The 26,565-nt window shown below is 32.8% G+C and overlaps 1 protein-coding gene and 1 pseudogene across 1 annotated transcript in view; one reads left to right on the top strand and one right to left on the bottom strand.

The window, feature by feature from the left end:
• The window catches only part of LRBA (LPS responsive beige-like anchor protein), a 558,252-nt gene that overhangs the window by 387,792 nt on the left and 143,895 nt on the right, over positions 1-26,565 (top strand). Inside the window, exons 45-46 of the mRNA XM_006906268.3 lie at positions 3,489-3,604; positions 6,226-6,338. Of these exons, the coding sequence (XP_006906330.1) occupies positions 3,489-3,604; positions 6,226-6,338 (229 nt within the window). The remainder of the gene's footprint in view (positions 1-3,488; positions 3,605-6,225; positions 6,339-26,565) is intronic.
• Positions 4,113-4,231, bottom strand: LOC112475107 (annotated as a pseudogene).

A 26,565-nucleotide genomic window follows, 5' to 3' on the forward strand; every position in this document is an offset into this window, starting at 1 on the left:
CCCTGTCGGCTATGCCAAGTGTCTGCAGTAAGCTCACCTTGCCGGCTGATCGAGAAGGGAAGGTTCGATGGTGAGATGCCCAGTTGGAAGAATGCACAAGAGGCAGACATGAGAATGAAATGGCAGGCATGAACTTTATTGTGTGGAGTGCACTTCTGTTGGGAAGCACAGTTCTGTTGGAGGGGGAAGCGCAGTATTGCATGCACTTTTCTGCTCTCCAGGGGACCGCATAGCTCCTCACATAGCAGAGTACAGTAGTGGCCGTCAGCCACACGTGTGATACAATAAGCTGCAGTATGTTTACATATTTCAGGCACAGGCGCCTGACTACACTAATGTAGCATTCTAAATCCAGGGTCCTATTTCTAGCCAGAAGCCTGGATCACAGCCAGACCTCGGACCAGCCAGACCATGGGCCAGCCAGGCCTGGCACCCACAACATACAATAAAGGACTTATATCCAAGATATATAAGAAACTCTTACATTTAATAATGAGAGAACCTGGTTAAAAAAATAAGTAGAATATTTGAACAGATACTTCAACAAACAGTAGATAACAGATATCAGACACATGAAAAGATGCCGAATATCATTCATCATCTGAGAAATGCCAATTCAAACCGCATTGTGATCCCATGCCACACCTATTAGAGTGACTTTTTAAAAATTGACAGTACCAAGAGCTAATAAGGATGCAAAGTAACTGGAAGTTCACATCTTGCTGATGAGAAAGTAAAGTGGCATGGCTTCTTTGGAAACAATTTCGCAATTTCACATAAAGTTAACCCTACACTCACCATACACCCCTTCAAGTCTCATTTGAAGGCATTTACTTTAGAAAAATGAAAATAGATATTCATACAATGACCTATTCACAAATATAACAGCTGTATTCATAGTCACAAAAATATTGGTCATCAGCTAGTGAATGGATCAATGGTGGTACATCCACAGAATAGAATGTATTACTCAGCGATAAAAGGAATGAACTGCTCGTGTGTGAGAGGACATGGATTAATCTGTAAAGTATTATGCTGGGTAAAAGAAGCCAATATAGAAGACGACATACTGTATGATTCCATTTATAAAACATTTTGGCAAAAACAAAGCTATTTGGATAGAAATCATATCAGTGGTCGCAGAGGGGTGGGGGTAAGGAGGGTAGATTAGTTACAGTGGAGGATATGAGGAGAACTTGATGTCATGGAAATATTTCATATCTTGATTGTTGTGGTACTAGACAACTGTATTTGGCAAAACTCATTGCATTGTACACCTAAAAAGGATGAATTATACCTTATTGTAAATTATAGTTTAATGAACCCGATTTTCAAAAACAAAAAAATAAAGAATGTGAAATGTTAATGCGGATATACAGCATCAGGAGCTCTAGAACCATGCTAAGTAGGAATGCAAATTAGTATAGTCACTATGGAAAACAGTTTCCTAATTTTCTTATAAAATTGAAAATACACTTAATGTTCTATCAGTTTCACTCCTAGGTGTTCACCAAGAGTTAGGAAAATATACACATTCACTTGTAAGCAAATGTAATTGCAGTGTTATTCATAATAGCCCCTCACTGGAAACATCGCTAATGACCATCAATTGTGAATGGATCAACAGTTCGTAGTTCATCTACACAATGAAATACTCAGAAATAAAAGGAATTGAATATCAATACATGCAGTAGCATGAATGAATCTCAAAAGCATTATGCTACGTAAAAGAATTAGGCACCATGGACTATACTCATCATAGCTATGGGCTGTGATTCTATTTATATGAAATTATTGAAAAACAAAACTGTAGAGTAAAAGCAGATCATTGATTTCCAGAGGCCAGGAACTGGGACAAAGGAATTAGCTGCAAATGGATATGAGGGGGTGTTTTGGAGTGTACCTTGGTTGCATAAATACATATATTCAAACCTTATTAAACTGTACGTTTAAGGCTAGTAAATGTTATTGTATTAAATTTTATGTCAGTGAAGGTCATTACAATAATAAGCTCTATATTTAAAATGAGTTACAAAAGTGTTTATCACATACACATTTTCATATGTACTATTACTTAACATGTATAAAAATCAGGTTAACATTGTTATCATTTTTTAAATACTTTATTGTCATATTTGTTGTAGTTTCTTCTTTGTTGATATTAATATAAACCCGTGTGTTAAGGACTTTGTAACTAATATATTTAATGAAGACTTTTATCTTTAACCTCTGGTATTGATTTGAGTTGTTTTGATTAGTGTTTATTTCAATTTTTTTAGGTAATATCTTATTATAAACGCAGTTGAAATAGAATGAACAAACAACAGTCAGAATGTTAGTAGGAATAACAGTCATCCTGAGCTAGAGGGCTTTCCAGGGTTAAGCACTCACATGCCCCATGCAGTAGTACTTGGTTCCTTACCAAGTCTCTCTCTTCATGGGCTGGTTGTCTACTTGACATGAGAGCTCAATTTACCTAGAGTAAGTAATCCAAGAGAGAATGAGACGGAAGCCTCAATGTCTTTTTATGACCTACTCTTGAGAGTCACCTGCCATCATTTCTGCTACTTACATTTGTTACAAATGAATCGTTAAATCTAGCCCAAGATCCAGGGGAAGGGAATCAAGACCCACCTCTTTAGAAATTACATAACTCTAGAAATTGACTTTTAAAAAGTCATTGACTAGTACACTTAATGGGTAAATTTTGTGGCATTTAAATTATACTTTTGCAAATAAAGATTTTTAAAAAGTAGTTACCTTGTTCTTAGTGGTGGGAAGAACTGGATAGCATACTTATCTGAGACTGTAGGCTCTGAATGTAATAGTTATTGCTACTACCTGTTTCTCACTACTGCTTACAACTGGTCAGTTGTATCCTTTGTTATTTACAATGTGTTACGAAAACACAGAAAAATTGGTCTTCTATTAAACTGTATTAAAAAAAAAAAGTTTCTCTTACCTTTAACGTACCCCCTGAATAGACAACTAAAGAGTTTACTGTCCTCTTTGACCTGTTAAAAAGTGAATGCAAACATAGTTTTTAAATATATAATGGACAAATCTGTTTTAAGTGATGACTATTAAAATTGATAAAGATGTGAATACAGTTACTATAATTTCTTTTATATCAGTAAAGCAGCGAATTATTAATTATACTATTATTATGGAACCTAGTTACTATATGGAACCTATTTACTATAATGGTATTGTTACTATATGGAACCTAGTTACTGTAATGGCATCATAATGACAGCTTACCTTAATAAATAGAACATGTATAATAGACCTGTGGGTAGTCAAAATCTATCGTTTAACCATTAATTGTAGATTGAAACATCACTAGTATTTATTAGTATAACATGAATAGAAGTTTTCAGAATATATAGATATCATTTTGATTAAGCACAGATATTCATGATTTGTTATTATGATATAATTAGTCTTAAGTTTAAATTGATTCTACATTAATTTCTTTTTTTTTGCAGACGTATCTCGTTAGCTAGTCCCCGTCAGCTTTTTAAAGCTTCTAACATGACCCAGCGATGGCAACATAGAGAGATTTCAAATTTTGAGTACTTGATGTTTCTCAACACGATAGCAGGTAATCTAAGCTTACATGTTGTCTTATTTCTAATAAACTTTGAGATACGATTAGATTATTTTGAGTGCCAGCACAAATAGCTTATTTTTATTTTTGTGATTACTACATGAATACTTTATCAAGAGTAATTTTGACTAGAGTTGACAGCTTTGCATATGGACAGTTGGCTGCTTGAGAGAAACTAAAAATGAGTATACGCAATCTTTTCCAAAAAACATAAAATGAAAATTTAGAACGATTTAATATAGCAAGAATAGACTCTATGGAATAGTAGGAATGAATAACCATATAAAATAGTGAGTCTATTAAAAACTTAATTAGAAATATATGATAAAACAATGAAATACAACAAAAGAAAAGCTATAAAATATTAAGGAAAGGAATATTATTTATTTATTTGTTTGTTTGTTTATTTATTTTTTTAGGCAAGGCAACCCTTGGTTGACCTCACAGATTGCAAGGACCTTGTCAGCTTACAATCTCTTGTTTTGTATTTTTTAATTTTATACGCCTAGAGCACCTGGTCTTCCTAGGTGGTCTCCCATCCAAGTACTAACCAGGCCTGACCCTGCTTAGCTTCCGAGATCAGACAGGATTGAGCTTGTTCAAGGTAGCATGGCTGTAGACAATAAAGGAGTATTTATATTATGACCAACATATGAAAATCTAAAAACTAAATGGCCCTGTAGAAGTTATGAAATCATATAATATTACTGAAGATCACCCATTGAAACTGTTTAGTTTGAAAGAGTGAAAAACAGAAATCTCTCATTTCTTTTCATTTGTGATAATTAGAATGAAGAAAACAGAGAATGTAATTGTGAAACATTTGAGATCCAGGTCAACAAACTGACAAAGTTTATATTTGAAGCACAAAGGAGATAGAGAATGAGGCATGTTGCTTACTCTCAGAGAAGTTATTTTAAGTACAAATGTGAGCATTTATGTGATTCTAAAGCAAAGAGGTATAGATTCCAGTGTGTGTGTGTGTGTGTGTGTGTGTGTGTGTGTGTGTGAGATATGTAAAGTACTATGGGGATTAAAAGGGCAGAGAGAGAAAGAAAATATATTCATCCAGTTGATGGGAGTAAGGGAAATATCAGGAAAGATTTCATGTTCGTGTAAGTATGGATATTACTTTATCAGAGAAGGTAGTTGGGAGATTAGAAGTCATTTTATGTAAAACTGAAGACAAAGTGAACTTACAAAAATGGGAAAATATGAAGTATAGTATTGAACCTATATATACTGTTTTTTCCCATACTTACATATACGTAAATGCTTCTCTTTGGCATATTTTAATAGTCAGCAACACTACTATTGTATATGGGGGAATTGTTAAGTAAATTAAAGGATACTTAATATACAAGCACTGTGATGCCTCAAGCATCTGTATGATAACTGAGATGGTTGCTAAGTTACTAGTGGTTGGGGTTGGAGAGTATATATAGCATGGAAACACTGGATAAAGGGATAATTCACATCTGGATGGGACAGAGCAGGACGGTAAGAGATTCCATCATATTGCTCAGAATGGTATACAGTTTAAAACTTATGAATTGTTTATTTCTAGAATTTTCCATTTAATATTTCATAGTGCAGTTGAGTGAGAGTAACTAAAAATGTAGAAAGCAAAATCATGGATAAGGAAAGACTACTGTACATATGCATATATATATGTTTATGTGCATATATATATGCATATGTGCACATAAGTATATCTTCATAAAGGTATAATGAGAAAGAAAACTAGAGAGGTTGTGTGGAAGATGGAAGATTTTCTGTCAGTTCGTAGAGTTAGCAGTCAATTCATTAGAAGACTTCTGAAAGTTTTTGAACAAGTGAATGATATTAGGACCGTGTGAAAAATTAACTTGGAGGCAGAATGGATAAATTGGAGTGGACAGAGACTAGGCAGAGAGCAAAGTTTGGAACCAATTACATATAAAAATTAATGAGGGTCTGCATTACAAGGTTAAAACCATCTGACAGCTAAGTGTCATTTAACGCCATTAGTTTAGAAGAAGGGTAGAAGCGTGCGGCCACACTTGGGAGTGGGGGAAAGCAGCACTGATGATGCTGTGCATTGTATTCAGAGGATCATAGAATTTGAAAACTGCAACTCCCTTACTTTACAGATGACTGACTAATGAATGCCCATGAGGGTTAAGTCACTTAAACTTGGTTGACTAGTTGGTTGGTTGGTTGGTTAATTAATGGCAGAGAGGGGAATCTGGTTTTAAAAAGCTGTATGAGAATTGCAAATTGCTTTTCAAAGTCTTAATAAAGCATATTTTATTCTGTACAAGCTTTCAAGTAATAAAAATTAGTCAAATGTACTTTATAAGAGCATAAACTTGGAGTTAGAGTATCTGGATTTGAATATGATTTGGCCATTACTAGTTAACATTATTTTAGGCAGGTTAACTTAACCTTTTGTGCCTTGGTTTTTTTCATCCGTTAAATTGATATAATTCTAATTTCTTAGGGTTATTGTAAGGATTAAATGAAATATTCTAGTACTCAAAAACTGTCAGTTATTTTTAGTAAATTATATTCCTGAATCTGCCTATCATTTCATGTTATTATTCCAGATTGACTGACATTTGTTTCCCTCCTAGGACGAAGTTACAATGACTTAAATCAGTACCCAGTATTTCCCTGGGTCATCACTAATTATGAATCAGAAGAATTGGATCTTACTTTGCCAAGTAACTTCAGAGATTTGTCCAAGGTAATTTCTCAGTAATCATCTGAAATATAATTGTCTTGCATTTAAAAATATATTGGTTATTTTTAATTTTCACATTAGTTTTTAAAAATCTTTTAGATATCAGTATAACTTTTATATTTTTTGAGGTTCTTTTTAGCATTTTATTTTATTAGTCCAGTGTACAGTACATTGATTAGACATTTATGTAGTTTATGAAACGATCCCCCTGATTATCTTCCCCCTGGTTCTACACATAGCCATTACATTACTGCTGACTGCATTCTCTATTTATTTTTTAAATGTTTTTTCAGATTTAATGTGCACAAAAAACTTGATAGCAATTAAAAATATTATGTATTTTTTTCCATATACATTGAAAAAGACATTATTCCTAAATATCAACCTCTTATAAGGGTGTTAATATTTGATAAAAATGTATAAAGAAAATCATGACAACTTCTCACCAGTACTCTCATAAAGGGACAAGTAACCCTGTACTACTTCAGGTCTCCTAATTGACCTCCCTGCGGCCTCTTGCCCTTCTCTCATCCTTTTCTCACTACAACAAAGTGGATCCTTCTTAAATCTAATTTTGAATCACATAAATCCAGTGTTTAAAGTTTCCTTAACTTATCATTGAATGCAGAATACATCTTTCCCAATTCAGAGCTTTGTTTTTGCTGCCTTTAATGTTTGTCTCTCTACTTTGTGAGTGGCTGACTTTCTCTGCCTTTAGGTCACCTCTACATAGAGCCAGCCCATTACTGATTACCTTCCTTCCCTGATATTCTGCTCTTCCTTTCTTGTAGAGCACCTAAAATATCCTGCATTTTACATGTGCTTCTACCTACTTGTTTTGCTTCTTCTTTCTCCCCCACTAAGCTCCATAATGATAGAGTTCTTGTTCACCATTATTTCTCTCATGCCTAGCAAAGGTCTGCCAGTCAATAAGTGTTAAATGAATTAAATAATAAAATATTTATGGCTTTTCCCCAATTTATGAAATAGTAATATTAACTCTATTAGGTTTTTAAGTATAAAACATGTAAGTAAAATAAAAATTACTCTTTATTTACCATGTATCAATAAGGAATAATCACGTTATAACACACACACACACAGACAGACACACACACACACACACAGGTTTTTTAACTTTCTATAAGTGTTTTCTTATATCTTTAGGTATTCTTCAAGAACTTCCTTTCCTCTAGTGATTACTAGAGGGGAGGGGGGAAAATAAATAAAATGTTTAAAAAATAAATAAAACTTGGTAAAAAAAAAAAAACTTTCTGTCTTGGAGTATCAATAAATAGAATATTCTAAACCATCATTTTGTCATATAAAATAAAGTTTATATGCTTTTCTTTTTAGGTCTTTTATGTAGAATTTAAAGTGTACACAAAAATAGACAAATAGCATAATAAATTCCCATCTACCAACCACTCTGCTTCAACAATTATCAGCTCATGATTACTTGTATTTTATCTTTACTCTTATTTCCTTTCCTCCTTCCCATATTACTTTGAAGCAAATCTTAAACATCATATTACATTAATGAATATTTCAATATGGACTTCTGTAAACTAAGGTCTCCTTTTAAAACAGCTATAATACCATTAGCAAACCTAAAATGTTAACAATAATTTCTTAAAAATTTCTTAATATCATCAACTATCCAGTAGGTATCACATTTCCAATTAAATTACAACTTTCAAAATTCTTTTTAGTTTTATTCAAGTCAGGATTCTACTAAAGACCATATATTGCAGTCAGTTGATTCATCTCTTAAAGTCTCTATTCTGTAGATTTCTCTTTCACTTTTTTTTCCTGATTTATTAGTTGAAGAAACGTATTGTGTAGATTTTGCTTATTGCATCCCTGTGGGATAGTCTAACAAGTTCCTTTGTTGTCTATATTTCTTATAAATTGATAGTTGTTTCCGGAGGTTGATGGAATTCAGATTAGGTATTTTGGGAAAGACTGCTTTGTGGGAAGTTTTTGTGTTCCTCTGTCAAGGGCATGCGATATGTACTTTACTTTTTTTGTGTGATGTTAGCAGACATTGATATTTAATGCTTAGATTAATTAGCTTGGTAAAGATTGCAAAATGATATTTAAATTGTCACTTCTATTCCATTTATTATTGGGAATCATTCTATAACGAGATACTTCCCTTTGTCTATTAGGTTAGGCCCAGCTCAGCAGAATTTCCCAGATGACTGTGAGGAATAAATAAATAAAATATTTTGTTTTTTATTTTTGCTTTTTTTTTCTTTTTAAAAAATGGGAAATTCTTACATTTAGATATTAGCTCTAAGTATTTTACTCTGTAGTATTTTACTGGAATCTATAGAACTCTCTCTAGTTTAATAAATGAGGACTATATTAGCTTGACTTGTGAGCCACGCAATAGGTCAATAATAAAATCTGGACAACTATACTCAGGCTATTATATCCTACTCTCTCTATTATTTGAATTTTATGTATATAAAAGTAAAAATCTCATTTTTCATTAATTTGTTAAAATGTAAATTTTGCTTCACAAAATAAATTAGATTTAAATAAATAACCTTTCCAGAATCCTAGAATTGCCTTTTTTTGCCCTCAACTGAGTTCTTCAGTTTGGACTTCTATTTAAGCACATAGCTTATTAAGACATTTTTGTGCTTTAGAGGATTTTTTTGTAGATTCTTCAAGATGTAATGGATAGTAAGATGGACTGTGGACAGGGTGCATGTTTCTTTCTTGATGGAACAGTTACTAATGGTGATAAGTGGGAGGGTAATTAGATGTTTCTAGTGAGGCTGTATTTCTGTCTTCTGCCATCATTGTCCCTGAACAAGAACTCCTGTAACCCTGTTAGCTCCCCGTAGCACTGTCCTTGCCGACTGCCTCCACTAAAAATCTCACCTCACCAGAAGAAAACCTCCAAAACAGTTTTTTTAACGTAGGCTGCATGATGTTTTCATTATGCGAATTCATAGAAATAATATTAGCAAAATGCTATTATAAATTATTTGCCAGCTAAACGGAATCCTTTATTAAAATCGAATTGTATTTGTATGTGATAGCTGTTTCTAAGGAACTCGCCAAATTCTTTCGTTGGGTGGGTAAAATACTGTTTTAACTAATGCCCTTATAAGTTATCTTCTCTGTATGATAAATAAGGCTATTTTTTTATGCCCCACTAAATCACCAATAGTAATTTTCTTTCTTTTCTTTCTTTCTTTTTCTTTTTTAATTTTGTTTGATTAAAAGTAAAATGGGGAGAGCCTGGCTTCAATACCAAAACAAGAGTTGCTTTCGTTAGTCTTCATTCTTGTATGGTTTATATCCACTATACAAAGACATGAAAATACTCATTTTTGTCATTTGGTGCCTTTACCTGTATCCATTTTTATATTTTGAGAGATTTTGTCAACGATTTGTACTTTGGGCCAAGGAAGAATTATTTATAAAGAGAACTTTCAACCAGTTGAATAGTGAACAGTAGTGTTAAGTAGAAGGACTGGGAAGCAGCGGGGAGCTATAACACTCAGTCATATATCTTATAGCTAAGATATCCTTACCTATAAAGCAGCAGTAGCTCAAAGGCTACAAAAGTCATTCAAGTTCACAAAAATGGAATTCTGCTAGTACTAGTTGTTTACATTAAATATTGATGGAATAAGTGAGTTTGGAATTAACTACATTATTTTTATTTTTAGTGGAATAAGCAAGCATATTAGGTATTTGAAAATTGTACTTTGCAAGTATAAAATAGAGGTAATTGTTTATAAAAGTATCTCATTCCTGTTGGTATTAAAATTTGCCATGATGTTAAACAGTGTGATTCAGTTTTCAAGTATCTGTTCATACACATATTTTCAGGAATGTTTTTCATACATGAAATGAGCTGTATTTATATGAGTGATTATAACAGAATTCTATGAAAATTTGTCCCATAGTGTACATTTAGTAAACATTACTATTTGTTTAAATAAACTTATAAAATTGAAGAAAACATTGTGTGTAAAGATTAATTTAAATTGTAAATAGATCTTATCTCCATTCTTAAATAGATAATACAGCCTGACTAGCTTTCAAATGTATTGAATTATTTATGCATATTTATGTCCCTGTAATTTCCCCAAAGCTGGTTTTCAGAGGGATTTTAGTAGCTTTGATATAAAGCTACAATTTTATTTGGTAATCTTTTCCACGTTGCATAGGGAATTTTCTTTCTGAAGCTGAATTAACACCCTTTTTTTTTGTATTATTTTTCTGATCATTCTTTCAGAAAAGAGAAAATCTGAATGGAACAATGTTAAAAATGTCTTCTTGAAGTTACAGCATTGTATTCTATGTACAATTCTTCTTATAATATTTACAAATTAGTATTGTCAGTCTTTTAGGAAATCAAATCTACTTTAATCTGAAAAATATGATGAAAATTAAACCTTGTACTGAGAAAATCCTTATTGAATATAATAGTTTAATTTATTCTTTCAAAGCTGAAAAAAAAATAAAGATCAATTTCGAAGTTGATTCTTTACCCTCTACTTCCTCAGTTGTTTCATCAGTGGTGTAAAATTCTGACTGATGAGAAGACAGATCTAACTATGCATAGACTTTGGAGTGACATTAATCTATATTTTATAAGTACACATTGACTTTTGAATTTTAACAGCCTTCTTGAAAGAAATAATCAACATTTTCTTTCTTTTTTTTTTTTTTATAAGAAATTATATTAGAGCAGGAATATATTTACAAAATGTCATACCATAAACGCAATTACAGTGGTGGAGTGTTTCAGTACCAGGGCTTCCTTTGTATATTAGGAAGATTTTCTCTACTACTTTTATTTATTTTTTCCTTAGTAGGAGATTGATTGTGTAAACCAATTTTTTAAAGGAAGAAAAACCAAGAAAATCTGAGGCGCTTATTTCTCTTCTAATTGATCAGCATAGCTATTTTGGAATATTGAATGTGTGTATGTGCTATAATCTGGATACATATTTCAAAAAACAAGTATGGTCTTTAATTGAAATGCAGTTGATAACCATTCACTTACAAATGAAAACTCAGCTATGAATTTTGGAAGGTAAACATCTCATTTTATTACTGTTAACTAATATTTACTGAGTACTTAATATATGTTAGGCTCATATCTAAGTATATTACATGTGTTAACACTTTTAATCCTCACAAAGACCTTTTAAAATAGTTAACATTATTATCTTCTACAGAGGCAGAAACTGAGGCACCACAAGTTTGCACAAGTTGCACAGAGTTAAGTAGCTTGTGGGTGGAACCAGAATTTAAACACCAGGCCAGTGTTTCTCAAAATGCAGCTCACAGCTAGCACTTTAAAAAATGATTTGAATATCATAGCATTACATTAAAAAAGAAAACATCAATATGTATCATGTACAAATCTTCTGCTTACAAGGGGTGTGTCTGCATACCAGTGTACATACATGTGTTCACTGGTATGATTTAAAGTAACATTTCTTACTATGAATTTTGGCTCAGAAAGTTTGAGAAACACTGTGGTAAGCTATGCTCAGCCTTCTACTTTGGCATCAGTTACTGTGTCTGTTTTAATATTATTTTATCAAGTTGCGTTTCACCTCTCATGATGAGAAATATATGGTAAAATATAACCAGCATTCTGTTGCTTGAAAAAGGAAAGAAAGGAAAGCTTTTCCAAATTGCCTGCTTTTGGTATGTTTGTCCCAGGTTCTGCTTGAAGCCGTTTTTTTTCTGTTCGTTTGCTCCAAGCTTTTTTGACTAAGCCTGTGTTATGAAAAATCTGGGCCGGGGGGAAGCTGAATGTTTGGTTAAAACTAGAGATTACCTGATGTCACCACTCAAGAATTCATTTTTTTAAATTTATTGATGGTTTATTAAATAATATTGTTTGCCAGGAACTCTCAGTTTCTGGAGATTTGAAATAATAAAGTCAGGTAGTTAACTATCCTACTAAACAATGAACTAAAAATCGGGAAAAACCAGGAATAGCCAAAGTATAAGCAAGTATTTTATTTTTTAATAATTAGAGCTCAATTCTTAAAATGAAGGAAGATACCGAAGGAGAATTTGAAGTAGAGGACAAAGAAAAACTATCTGGTTTTCAACTTTAGAGTAGAAACACAATGTGAGCTGTTATTTTGGTTCAGAGTGCAGAAACAAGAAAAGTAAACGTTAGGGAAAAATGAACTTGCACTGAGACCTGATTCCTGCCATGCGGTATAGGCATCTGAGGAAAGTTGACTATCATCAGATATTCAAACTGAATTTTACATTTTGGTCTAGGCCCCAATAAGTCATAGTTTCTTCTTTAAAAAACGAAACAAAACAAACAAACAAAAAACACATACAAAAAAAAAAAAAAACGTTACAGTGCTGTACCATTCACACTCTATTAAACTAGCAGCTTCCATTGCCCTAATCTGGATCAAAATGTTTCTAAAGAGTAAATTCTCAGATAACTGAAGAGAACTGAGTGACCAAGTTTTCCTGAATTCATTCCCTGGCTGATGAGTTGCTATTGTTTGTCCTTAGTGGATTTATTTTTTTCTCTCTCTCACTTTGTTTAAGGAAAATGTAGGTGATTTTCTCTCATGGTCTCATTTATCTTCTACTATTTAGTTGCATATTTTTATATGCGAGATATTTCTCCCTAACACACTATTTGGTTGTGTATTTTAATATGTGAGATATTTTTCCCTAACACACATTTAATATACTGCATGCATCTTGACCTGGAATTGACTACCGACATTTAACTGTTGTTGATCAGACAACACTTCTTTATCTCTTTAAGTTTTAAGTGCTGTTTCTGACGAATGCCAGTCCTTTTAGTCTGTTCTGTAACAGATATACCGGGAATCAGTATACCATCTAGATGTCACAGAGGGAAAGGAACACTCTTTTTGGGGCGAAGACAATATTTTTTAAATATGATGGGTGTTATAACTTTCACTTTGTTTTTCTATCTATTGGGCTTCAGTCAAACCAAAGGAATTTAGACTTAAAAAAACAAACCTTACGATATTACAGCAGCAAGTAATGGTTCTTAAAGAGTTTAAGTAAAACATAAATGCTCAAAAAGAAATTTATAAATCTCCACACTTGAATATTTTTTATCGGCTGACAAAATATATTAAAAATATTTTAATCTAGGCATCAAATAGGAATGCTTTTCTATTCACATTGCTTTTAGAGATTTTGGTATAAATTGCATTCCCTGATCTTGGGGAATTTACAGTCTAATAAGCAGAAGAATGATATTGGGATAGGTTAGAATTTATTTGTAGGGGTTGGGAGAGAAGCTCCAGTAGGTGCCTTCCACTTAATGGAGATCTTCCACATGCTCTCTCCTTTAAGTCTCTCACCAACACTGTAAGGAATGTTTTTATCTTTATTTTATAGATAAGAAAACTAAGATGTGATTAAGTTAAACAACTCTTCAAAGTCACACATTTCCAAGCGTTAAGGATTTGATCTTACATCTGTGCCTGTTCTTGAACAGGTAGATTTTAAGTATGACCAGAAAGAATATTTTAGATTGAATACTTGCATTCATAGCCACTTCTTTCTAAAATCCAACTACTCTTCCTTTTATCTGGGCAAAAGGCAAGAGGTTTAGTTTTTGGAGAAATTGTTCCAGAGAAGTTTCTGATTTGAGAACACCAAGAACAGCAGAGGCAAAGTTGAAGGTGAGGAATGGAAAACAGGAGGATTAACTGAAATCTTTAAGTACTGAATGGTGAAGACCCCCAGACCTCTTGGCTGTCATGCTATCAGAATTCTGGCAGGCAGGCTTATCCCAGCCCCACCTTGTAAGACAGAAGATTGTATTATTCTCTGGGTATATTGACTGATTCAAGAGGGAAGACCTAAGAAATACTAACATTTAGGGATTCTATTTGAGTTCACCTCACTTCCCTTCAGTAAAATCTGCCAGTTCACATTGCTGCTGCTGCTCCATGTACTTCTATCAGCTTTCTCAAGCATTGTTTTTATTTATTTATTTTTGTATCTGAAACTCCATTTATTTTTATATGCTTCATTTTTAAAAATGAAGGTATAACCAAGTGTTATCAAACATGTAAAGACAGTCTCCAATGTGAAAGACAACAAAGAGTAAAACTAAAATAACCAGGGAAAAAATAGAATTTAGGAAACAGAAGAAGCCTTAAAGACAAAACAGGAATAAATACTCTGACAATGATAAGGGAAAACTATTGCATTAATAGAAAAAATGATGGCACCATAGAAAGTAGAATGTATATGCAGATATTTTCTAAAAGGCACATCAAAATGATATGAGAAGTAGCCCAGAAAGATAAAATTAGAGGACCAGAATAGGAAATCTTTAGATTTAGATAGACTTGTGTCAGTCTGACTCCATTTATTAGTAAGGGACCTTTAACAGATTAATTTGGGGAATCATATATAGCAAACTATAATATTTTTATATATTGTATTATATAATGCTATGTAATACTGAAGAAAATTTTTCGTAGGTACACTGTCCTTTTTAAACTTTATTGTACATATGATTTATTTAGTTTAAAATGTAGATATGCAACATATGGCTATGCAACTCTTTAGATTAAAAATTAAGTTTAGCAAAGTGTGAAAAAATATATATATATGGAGAAATAAAAGATTTGCTGAAGTTTTGTTTTTAAATTAAGAAAACAGTCTGTTTTGTGTGACTGTTTTTTAGACTTACGTTAAGTATTAGCAATCTGTACAGCATATTCGGTTTTCTACTAGAAAACTTCTAGCAGAAGTTTTTAAATGACTCTAACAGAGGTTAACCTTGCGCTTTATTTAAGCAGCCTTCAATGACATTGTTTTTTAACATTAGGCAGAAAATGATAAACCGAAGTAACTGAAATGGATTGTGGTTAATATTACTGTCAGAGTGATGAATAATCCTGACATATACCAGCAACACACTGCCAGTCAGTAATCCTTCTCAAAGTTAAGTATTTATTCACTAATCATCCTAAGTTACTATGGTGTAGATTGACCATTTATTATTATTTATGAATGAATTGTTTTATTTACATAGCATTACCAATTTTATCCCATAATACTTCCTATTTTCTCAGTGCTGGGTGTACTAACTTGGGTAGATTCAGAGTAGGGAACATATATACTTACCATGAATTTACATAAAAACTGATTTCAAGTCACCAAAATTTTTTTTTTTTTTTACTTTATTAAGTACTGGTACTATACCTTTGATTTCAGGCTGGGGTGGTGGTGGTGTTTTTTGTTTTTGTTTTTGTTTTTTTCTTTTTGTAGAAAGTAAATGTGGTAAGAAGACATTTCAAAAACCTTCAAACCTTTGTAGCTTTCTTTATATGCTTGTGTTTGTCAACTTCTCGGTCTTATATTTCCTTGTGATATTCAAAATTTACTTTATGTGAATATGTAGTATGCCTTTTTACAGTGGGTAGTGTATTAACTTATCTTTTAGTCACATGTTCACATTCCTATCCAATTCTTTATTCTCAAAGTCCATTTGAATAAGCACGCTTATTCAACATAAACACCTGTTTATAGTAGTACTCTGTTTATATTGAATGAATAGGTTTATTCAAATAATTGATTATGAAATATTTGCTGGGCGCCTTTTGCAGATGTTATTCTAAAGACTGTGCTAGAGACAAAAGTGAATGAAATAATCTCTGTTTTTAAAGTTTTATTACTAAATGCATGCTGCATGTGAACCATTTATAGAATAATCAGAAACATTTTATTTCTATATGACTTAATTCTAGACTATCCCACTTTCAGAAATGGGATTTTTGTTGAGTCCGTGATTTATAATGTAAACCAAGTTTTTGAAGGTGGAAGAGGGCTGAATTCTGATGATAAAAGCAATAGGTATAATTAACCCAATATGTACACTAGAATAGACAATTAAATAGATACCTTTTTTTTAAATGAAGGAAGAAAAGAAAATTAGAGTTTTACTAAGAAATATATCCTGTTAAACTACATTAACTTACTTTAAAAATATGTTTCCCTGTATCCCAACTATAATTAAAAAATAAAACAGCAAAAACAAATACTAGTTTTGATTAGGTTAATAAAATGGGGAAGTTATAGATCTACTGTGACATATCCGAGCAAATGATTTGAAAGTCCAAGTGGTAGCTTTGAGACATTGAGACATATAGATTAAAAGATACTAGTTGCATTAAGAACTGTTCAAATCATTTACAACCCCACTGTTTAGTGCCCTTTATAAACATGAGGTATCACCCTCTTTAAGGCATCTTTCTAGGATTCTTTGCTAGGCCCTGATTTATTCGACAGTTTCACTAATATTACAGATTTGATCATGAAGCTTGCTTTGCATAATTAAAATACAAAATTTTAAATCATTTTGGAAGAATGAAATAACAAAATATTCAAGTTAAATACAACGATATAATATGAAATCTTACATTTAGGCTTAAAAATGTGTAGTACCAAAAACAAGAAGAAAGGGGATAAAGATAAGTTAGTATTAAAAACACTGTAAGTAGTTCTTACTCATAGGAAGAGAGATGTGGTTTTTCCAGCCTATGGACTCTGGTCACTTGAAACAGACTGTAGGTTTATTACAAGAGAATTCATATATGAACATATATATGAGAGACTGTCGTACTGGAGAAGTTAAAAGCTGCTGGTTTATTTAGATGACTGCATGCTTATTATTATCCAACAGTGATTTGGCTTTTCTAAAAACAATTGTTTTAAATATAATTATTACACTCATATTGTGGCTGCTGCTGCTGCTTATTTTTTATCTATAATGTATTATAGGTGCAAGATAAGGGTTAAGGTTAATGTTTTAGAAATGGAAGTCCAGTTCTTTCAACACTATTTGTTGAAAAGACTATCTTTTCTCATGAATTGTATTGGCATCTTTGTTGGAAACAAATTGGCCATATATGTGTGTCTATTTCTAGACTTTCAATTTTGTTCTCTCAATTGGGACATCTATGCTTATATCGGTATCACACTGTTTTGGATACTGTAGCTTTAGAGTAAGACATAGCATCAGGTCACATGAATCCTCCAACTACGTTCTTCTTTTTCAGAATTATTTTGACTACTTCAGGTCTTCTGCTTTTTCCCATATAAATTTGGGAATCAGTTTGTCAATCCTAAGGAGAGTTTGATTGAGATAACATTTAATTGGTTGACCATTTTTGCTAAAAATCGTATATTAGCAATATTGAATCTCCCAGTCCACAAATATGGTTTATCTTCTATTTATTTAGTTTCTCTCTGTTTTGTAGATTTTAGCATACAATTCTTGTATATATTTTGTTAAATTAGCCTTAAACGTGTCATGATTTTAATAGTTATAAAATTTTCAATTCCAATTGTTTAGTGCTAGTATAAAGAAATAATATACTGACCTAGTATTTTGCAACCTTGTTAGACTCAAATATTCATACTAGTAGCCTTTCTGTATACTTTTTTGGGACTTTCTATATAAATGAATATATCATATCCGAATGAATACTTACTGCATTATGCAATGTTGACTAGAAGTGCTGAGAGTGTCTTGTCTTTGGGGAAAAGCACTTAGTCTTTTATCATAAAGTATGATATTAGCTATGGGTTTTTCATAGATGCCCTTTATCAGGTTGAAGAAGTTATCTTCTATTCCTAATTTGTTACGTGTTTTCATCATAATTGGATGTTGAATTTTGCCAAATGTTTTTTTCTGAAGATAATCACATGATTTTTCTTTTTTAATTTGTTAGTACAGTGAATTTTATATTGGTTCGTTTTGGATTGGTTCATTACTGAGATAAATCATGCTTAATCATGATGTATTTTGCTTTTAATAAATGGCTAGATTTGATGTGCTAATATTTTCTTAAGAGTTTATGTATATGCGTTCATGAAGGATATTGGTCTATAATGTCTGTCTAGTTTTGGCATCAGGGTAATGCTGGCATGACAAAATGTGTTTTGAAGTTATTTTGTCTTATTTCCTGGAAAAGATTTTATAGGAATATTATTATTTCATTCTTCAATTTTTGTTAGACTTCATCAGTGAAACCATTTGAGGCCAGGAGTTTTATTTCTGGGAAGTTTTTTTAAAGTTTCATTTGAAGTTTCACTTAATTTTCAGTAATAGATATAGAGCTATTCATGTTTCTTTGTTATTTAATGAGCATTAATTATCTGAATTTTTCACAGAATTTATTTCATCCAAGTTGTCCCTTTTTTCATTCTTGATATTGCTAATTTGTCTCGTTCCTCCCCCCCGATCAGCCTGGCTCTACATTTTATTTTTCTATTGCTTTTCTGTTTTCAGTTTCAGTGATCTTAATTTCTTTACTAGTTTTCTTTCTATTTGATTTGGATGTAATTTCTCTTTTAGTTTCTTAAGGTGGAAGCTTAAACTGTTGATTTGAGATCTCTTTTTCTTTCTGACATAAGCATTTGATGGTACAGATTTTTCTCAAAGCACTGATTTGCAAGGTCCAACAAATTTTTATATATTGTATCTTCATTGTTATTCTATTCAAAATATTATTTTCCTTGTGACTTTTTCTTTGACCCATGGATCATTTAGAACAGTGTTGCTTAATTTCCACAGATTTAGGGATCTGTCAGATGTCTTTCTCTTGTTGATTTCTAGTTTAATTCCAGTATGATTGGAGAACATGCTTTACATGCTTTCAGTCCTTTTAAATTAGTTGAAGTCTGGCTTATGTCTCTGAACATGGTCTGTATTGGTAATGCTCCATGTGCACTTGAAAAGAATGCATATTCATCTGTTGGGTTAAGTGTTCTACACATGTCAGTTAGGTAAAATTGGTTGATAGTATCATTCATAGCTTCTATATCCTTACTGATTTTCTATCTACTTCTATTGATTACTGAGAGAGAAGTGTTGAAGTCTCCGACTATAATTTAAATATGCGTCTGTTTCTTTAAATTTCTATCAATGTTTTTGTTTTATGTATTTTCAACATTTGTTTTGGAGTATATGTTGTGAGTTAATTTGTGCCTTCCAAAAAGATATGTTGAAGTCCTAACCCACAGTACCTGCGTATGTGACCTTATTCATAAAGAGGGTCTTTGCAACCCATCTCTACTGGCATTCACACAAAAACTATGAGACACTTAAAATACTAAGAAAAAAATGACTCATTACAAAGAGATAAAGCAATCAAAAGAACTAGTCTCAGAAATACTAGAGATGGTTAGAGGTATCAGACAGTTATTTAAAATAACTAATTCATATACTAAAAGATCTAGTGGAAAAGGTAGAAAACTTGCATGAATAGGTGGGATATTTCAGCCAAGCTGGGAACTATAAAAAAAGAATTGAATGTAAAAGCTTGAAAAAATTTCAGAGGTGAAGAATTATTTTGATGAGGTAATGATTAGACTAAGCATGGCTAAGGACAGAATACGTAGGTTAACAGAAATTCAAAATGAAGAAGATGAACAAAGTAAAAAACAAAGAGCACTGAGTAAGTAGCCAAGAGCTATGGGACAAAATCAAAGACATTAATATAGGTGTAACTGGAGTCACAGGAGAGAGATCAAGACAAAAGAGCAAAAGACTATGTGAATAATGAATGAGCAATTTCCAAAATTAATAAATGGAAACTACAGACTTGAGGCACTCTAAAAACTCAAAGTAGGAAAACAAAACAACAAAGAGAGAGAGAGCGGTCAAATAGCTGAAAACCAAAGATAAAGAATAAAACCTTGATGACAGCCAAATGAAAATGAACAAACATTATTATATAAAGAAAAAAAATGATAATAATTCAAACTTTTCAACTGTAACTAGGCTAGCCAAAGACAGTAGAAAAATCATCATTAAAGGGGGAAAAACTGGCAATCTAGAATTCTATATCCAGTGAAAATATTGTTTAAAAACAATGTGAAATGCTTTTCGTTAGATTAAAATAAAAATGAAAGAACTGCCAGAAGACATGTACTTCAAGAAATGTTAATGAAGATTTTTAGACAGAAGGAATATGATAATAGATTAAAATGTATATCCATACAAAGAAATAAAGATTACTAGGCATGGTAACATTCAGGGTAAACATAATTTTTCTTATTTTTACTGCTTTAAATGATGGTTATTTAAAGCAAAAATAATAACAATGTATTGAGTTTATAGTATATTTAGCTGCAAAATTTATGAGAACAATAGCTCCAAAGGCTGGAATAGAGAAGAACATATTGTTGTAAGGTTTAAAAACTATACATAAAGTGAGATAATATAATTTGAGGATAGATTGTCATAAGTTAAAAACGTTTATTTCAAACAATAAAGAAACTACTGAACTTTTAAAAAAGAAGTATAAATAATAAGCCATACTGAAAATAAAATAGAATCATAAAAATACTTAATCTAAAAGAAGGCAGATACAGGGAAACAAGGTGGAAAGAACTGATGTGAAGAATGAAAAACAGATACCAAGATGGTACATTTAAATTGACTATGCCAAAATTTCATTAAATATAAATGATCTAACACCTCAGTTCAAACATAGAGATTATCAGATAGGCTATAAAAGAAAGACTCTATTAAAAAAAAATTGTTTTATTTATATAAAGCCATAGGTAGGTTTTAAAAACGTGAAAGAGAAATATACTGCAAGTAATAATTAAAATTACACGATCATGGCTATATTAATCTCAGGAAAGGTACACTTTAGAACATGGAATATTACCAGGTATAAAAAGGGACATTACATAATGATAAAGGGATCCATTTATTAAGAAAACACAATAATCCAAAATGTGTATGTACTATAGTAGTTTCCCAGGGCTTCTGTAACAAAGAATCACTAACCGAGTAGGTTAAAACAATAGAAATTTATTGTCTCTCAGTTATGGAGATCAGAAGTCCAAAATCAAGGTGCTGGCAGAGTCATGCTCTCTTTGTAGACTCTAGGGAAGGATACTTCCTTACCTTTTCCAGTTTCTAATTACCCAGGTGTCCCTTGGCTTATGGCAATATAACTTAAATTTTTGTCTTCATCATCACATGGTGTTCTCTTCTTTGATGACTTTCTTAAAAGGACACCAATCAATTAGGATTTGGGCCAACCCAAATGATCTCATCTTGACTACATCTGCAAAGACCCTCTTTATGAATAAGGTCACATACGCAGGTACTGTGGGTTAGGACTTCAACATATCTTTTTGGAAGGCACAAATTAACTAGAGAAGGCAGCAGACACCACCATCTCCGCATCCCCTGTAGCCCGCTCAGTAATAACTTTTTTTGCTTGTTTGTTTGCTATATCCTATGGGGCCTGCAAACACAAGCCCCACCAGAGCTGGCCACCATGGGGTACATACTCTAGGTGACACCTGCGAAAGCAGAGATACCAGATGGTGTGTTATAAGCTCCTCCCAGGGAGATATTAATGATTTGGAGAGGGCTACAGGGGATGCGGAGATGGTGGTGTCTGCTGCCTTCTCTGTCTTAGGAAGATCACAGTTGGTCCCTAGATGTGTGGAGCATGATCCTTAGGCTGCAGCTTTTAAGATATGCAAATAAACCTTTTCAAGGAAAGACTAGGAGATTGGCAGTTCTGTCTACTGCCTCTGCACTGAACTCTGAGGGCATAGCCAAGGCAAGTCCTCTGGAGCTCAGTAGGGATTTTTTTTTTTTTTTGCTATAGATTTTTGGGGTCTCATGGATGTAAGCCTCGTTGGTCTTCAGAGCTAGGTGTTTTGGGGGCCTTTCTCACAGGTAGAAGTCTTTAAACATTAGGGTGCTAGATGTTGGGTACAAAACCTTCACTCAGAAGTTGTGAGTTGAGAGCTTTCTCCCAGTTGTATGTCACTGAGTCACAATTGGGTTTACGACAAGAGTATGTCACAGCCTTTCCTACCTGTTATGATGTGGGATTTTTCCTCATTTTCTTGATGTGTATGAGTTATTCAGCTAGTTTCTGAATTTCTTTCAGAGAGAATTTTTCCATGTGTAGCTATTGATTAGGTTTGTCTGTGAGAAGATACCATCTTCTTAGGTGGTTAGACAGACGTGAGTGACAGGGAAACAAAGGAGCGAAGGCACAACCCAGAGATCACTCGGACAACAACCATTTTGTAGTTAAAAAATCACTTCTGCATCCTGAGAGACAAAGGACTGGAGAGCCATAAACCTGTAGGTGGTTTCTTCCAGCCACCAGGCCACCAAAGCTTGTGCAGAAAGTACTACCCTAATGTGCCCATAACCTCAGCCTCATTATATGCTCATTAAGTCATACGTATGCCTGGAAGTTCATGAATCTACTTATAACAGACTGAGGTCTCGGTAAGCACATGCACAGTAGGCAGAGTTATATAACTGCTAAATGTCAATCAAAATGACCTCATGTGCCAGTCACCTAGGAATGCCTTTGTAACCCCACATCATGGCCCAAATATAAACAGACCTTCCCACTTCTGTGCTGTTATAGCTCTTTTCACTGAAACCCGCTCCTCCTTTGGAGCGTACTCTTGTCTTTTATCTTTAACTTTCTCACCTCCCAAATTCCACAGAGCTACAGGCTTCCTTAATGGGGCTCATCTCCTTCTGAAATATACTTTTAATAAATCTTCTAAATCTCACTGTGCTGGAATTATCTCTGTGTCGGCAAAAAGAACTGAGAATCCCATATTACAGGACAGCGCCAAAGATCATATCACCCCAATAGTAACAATTTTAGACCTGAACTCCTGGTTTTAATGGTTTTAAATGATTCTGTATGCAAATGATAGGTTTTGATCAATGGGCCTCTTGGGTGTTTATCATTTTCATAATTGCTTAAGACTTTTTTTTCAGTTTGCCTTAGATTGTTAAGATTGTCTTTTAGGTTCTTCTAATATTTAGCTCAACACTGGCATTGGATTATCAGATTACTATAATCAATTTATGTGTCTTTCTCAAACTCAGATAAAAACTTGTAGTAAAAATCACTTAACACGAACCATAGCTGAATAATAGAAGTGTAAAGGCATTGCTACTAAATCTACCAATGTGAGCATTTGAAATGATTTAGATTCTATGTAGGCACAAGTAAAATGAAATAGTTTCTTTTTCCCAAGATGTGTTTGTTAAATTGAAATAGTATAGCGAATGTATGTTTAATGCCACTTGCAAGAAAGTGTGTTTCAAGGGATTAAAAACTGCTCTGATACTTGAAACAAAAGTGCTTATTTGTTAACTCTAAAAGCCACAGTAGTGTGCCAATGAAATTTTTTTTCTTGACAATATTAAATAAAATGTAGAGTGCATGAAGATAAGTGCCAAACCATTTCAGTCATATGTAGCATATGAAGAAATACCCTAAAAGCCAGGGTTGAGTAAAAATGCTGATCAAGCTGTTTGTTATACTTGTCATTTAGATAAAAGAGCTGTTGCAACTGACACAAAATAGTTGCCGCACCTCCTAACAGTGGCAACGTCGCTTAAGTGACAGAGGCTCTTTGTTTATTTTCTTCTCTTGGGGAGTGGGGTGGAGGGCAGGTGGTGAAGATGCACAGAATAAAATTTGCTGGCTTCTTCCGAAAGCTTTAGCAACACAGAATTAAAGGTTCTCATTTGGTTCCTTGATTACAGGTATACAGATATAAAAGACAAGAGGAAAGTAAAGCAATACACTTTGGTGGCAGTACTTAACCTTTTTTGTTTGCCTGTTTTTTGTTTTTTAAGATGTTTCAAGCATCTTTTTGGTGTCCCGAGACAAAATCTCCCCCTCCCCCCACCCCCCAATTATAAAGCCTTCTGCCAAAGTGATATTCACATATATAGGTAGGGATAAAAACATAAGTAGCATTTTTTTCAAAAGGACATTTAATACAAACCTCCCATGAAAGGATTCTAATGGCCTTGTGGATTTAGCACCAATATTTCATCAATCCACATAACTCAGATCATTCTAAGATTTACTAGTCAATCTAGTTAGAGTTGGATCTGAATCTTGCCCTTGCCACTGGTTAGGTGACCAACCCTTAATAGTCATTGAACTTCTCCCAGACTCAGCTTTTTTTTTTTTTTTTAACCTGTAAATTAGAAATGTTAATAGGTTTATATATTAAGGGGTTGCTGTGAATATAACGAGATAATTTACGCAAGACTCTTAGAACCTTCACTTATATCCAATAAATAGTAACATTGTCATCAAATAGAATGGCCCCTTTAGTCTACGTATCACAGTTATTTCCTGTAATCTTCTCAGGCTAAATTATTATTCTTTAATCAGGAATGACATCTTTCTGTCATATGTTTTCATAGTCCACTCTCTTTCATCCTCTTAATTGAAGCTAACATTTAACCTGACACATTCTATATAACATATAACATTGAATTCATATGAATTGAGTTCAACCAATTTTTTCTTTGATAGTCTTTAGCTCTCACTTTGCAATGGCTGTCTTTCAGTGTCTTAAGGCCTTCCCTGCCTGTAGGAAAGAATAAATTAATGTGTAACCTCTCTTGTTTATGAACTCTTAATGCTGTAGGACAGGCTTTGTGTCGTAGAATTAAAGGATATTTCCAGTTTCCTAATCATACCAAATGAAGATGACACTGGCAAATGGCTTTGGGCCAGTCAGCAAGATCCTAAGCAAGGTCCTAAAAGTAGTCATGCTCTTTTGCTTCCCTTTCCTGAACTTCTTTTAGCATCTCTTCTTTGCTTCTCTATACACCCACAAAATGTATCCTTATGATAGCATTTCCAAGTGCCCTATTTCTGAGTCTTATACTCCAGAATTTTTTTTAATCTTCTATTTCTCATCATTTATGGTAGTTTAATGGTTTTCCAAAGAAAGCCTTCACAGAAAGATATAAAAACCTCTTTTGAGACTTAGATCTTAGAAGTTTGTTGATTCAAGCACATCTCTGCTGTACAAAAATACATTTGTTGTCAGTTTCCTATCATTTTCTTCACTCTAAATGTAATCACGGTCCAGAAGTTTGGAACTTTACTTCTAAAAGGATGATGTAAGTTGGAACAGTTCACATATAAATCTCAAATGGAAGGGGAATTATCATGATAGTGATAATAATTGCAACAACAACATTAAAAGCAGTTGTACTTACTGAGTACCTTCTTTGTGTCAGGAGCCATTCTAAGTACTTTACATATATCATTAGCCTTTTAAATCAACCTATTAATAAATATCACATTTAAGAAGTAGAAATGTAAGAAATTGGAAAATTGTTATTAGGAAAAACAATTTGTAATACAACAGTTCTAGATGGATAAAATGGCCCAAAGACCAGATTTTGAGTGGTGGGTTTGTGTCTCTTGGATTTATACTGAAATTGAGCTACTTTACTCAAGGCATTTCTTGTCTTCATTATTAAAATTGGGTTATCTAGCTCACATATTTATTGTGAGAATGCATAATAATGTTTAATAGATTGCAAAATGTAAGCTGTGACTGTTATCCTTAATTAGATAACTTCAGGCAAGATTTCTAGAAATTTTAAAAAAGAAAATCTTAGAATGTATCACCACTACAAAAAGCCCTTTCTTTTTACAGTTAACTTTTACTAGTAATTATATGAGTCTGCTGTGTGCCCTCGAAGGGGTCTGTGAATCCAAAACTATTTGCTTTGAATTAATGTAATAGGAGTTGATTGTAATTTGCTTTGCATTCTATATGCATTTCATAGTAAAATTGGGGGACCCTTTGGACTTTTGAAAAGTAATTTTGCTTTTGCTTATGCTCTCAAGGTAGAGCAGTTCAGTTTATTGTGACTATTACATGCTATTAGGCTTCTGAGAGATAATGCACAGTACTGTATATATCATTAGAGGATTATGAGGTTTAATTACACTTTTTTCTAATAAACTCCACTAATTTCATCAGGCTTGTTTAATGACTTTTTTCTTAAATATTCTTAATCAAATAAGCTGAAAAAGATTATTATCGCTAATAATGTACTATGTGCCAGGCACTGAGCTGGGTACTTTACGTGTAGTATTTTTGTTTTTCTAGTAACAGAATTACTTCTCGAAGAAGGTAATAAGGTATTTTTTATTGTAATACTCTTAAAAACCTGATTTAGAAAGTTTTGGTTTGCACAAAACTTACTGACAGGTATCATTACTGTTTCTCATACAGAATACTTATCACTCTACCACAGTGATCAGTTTTGCTATTTGTGAGATTATATATCATAAGTATAGTGATTTTTCTTGGCTATTTATACATTTTCAAGAGTTTGAGAGTTCTCTTGAAACTCTTATTT

This window comes from Pteropus alecto, unplaced genomic scaffold (genome assembly GCF_000325575.1).
Source record: "Pteropus alecto unplaced genomic scaffold, ASM32557v1 scaffold50, whole genome shotgun sequence".
Taxonomy (NCBI): domain Eukaryota; kingdom Metazoa; phylum Chordata; class Mammalia; order Chiroptera; family Pteropodidae; genus Pteropus; species Pteropus alecto.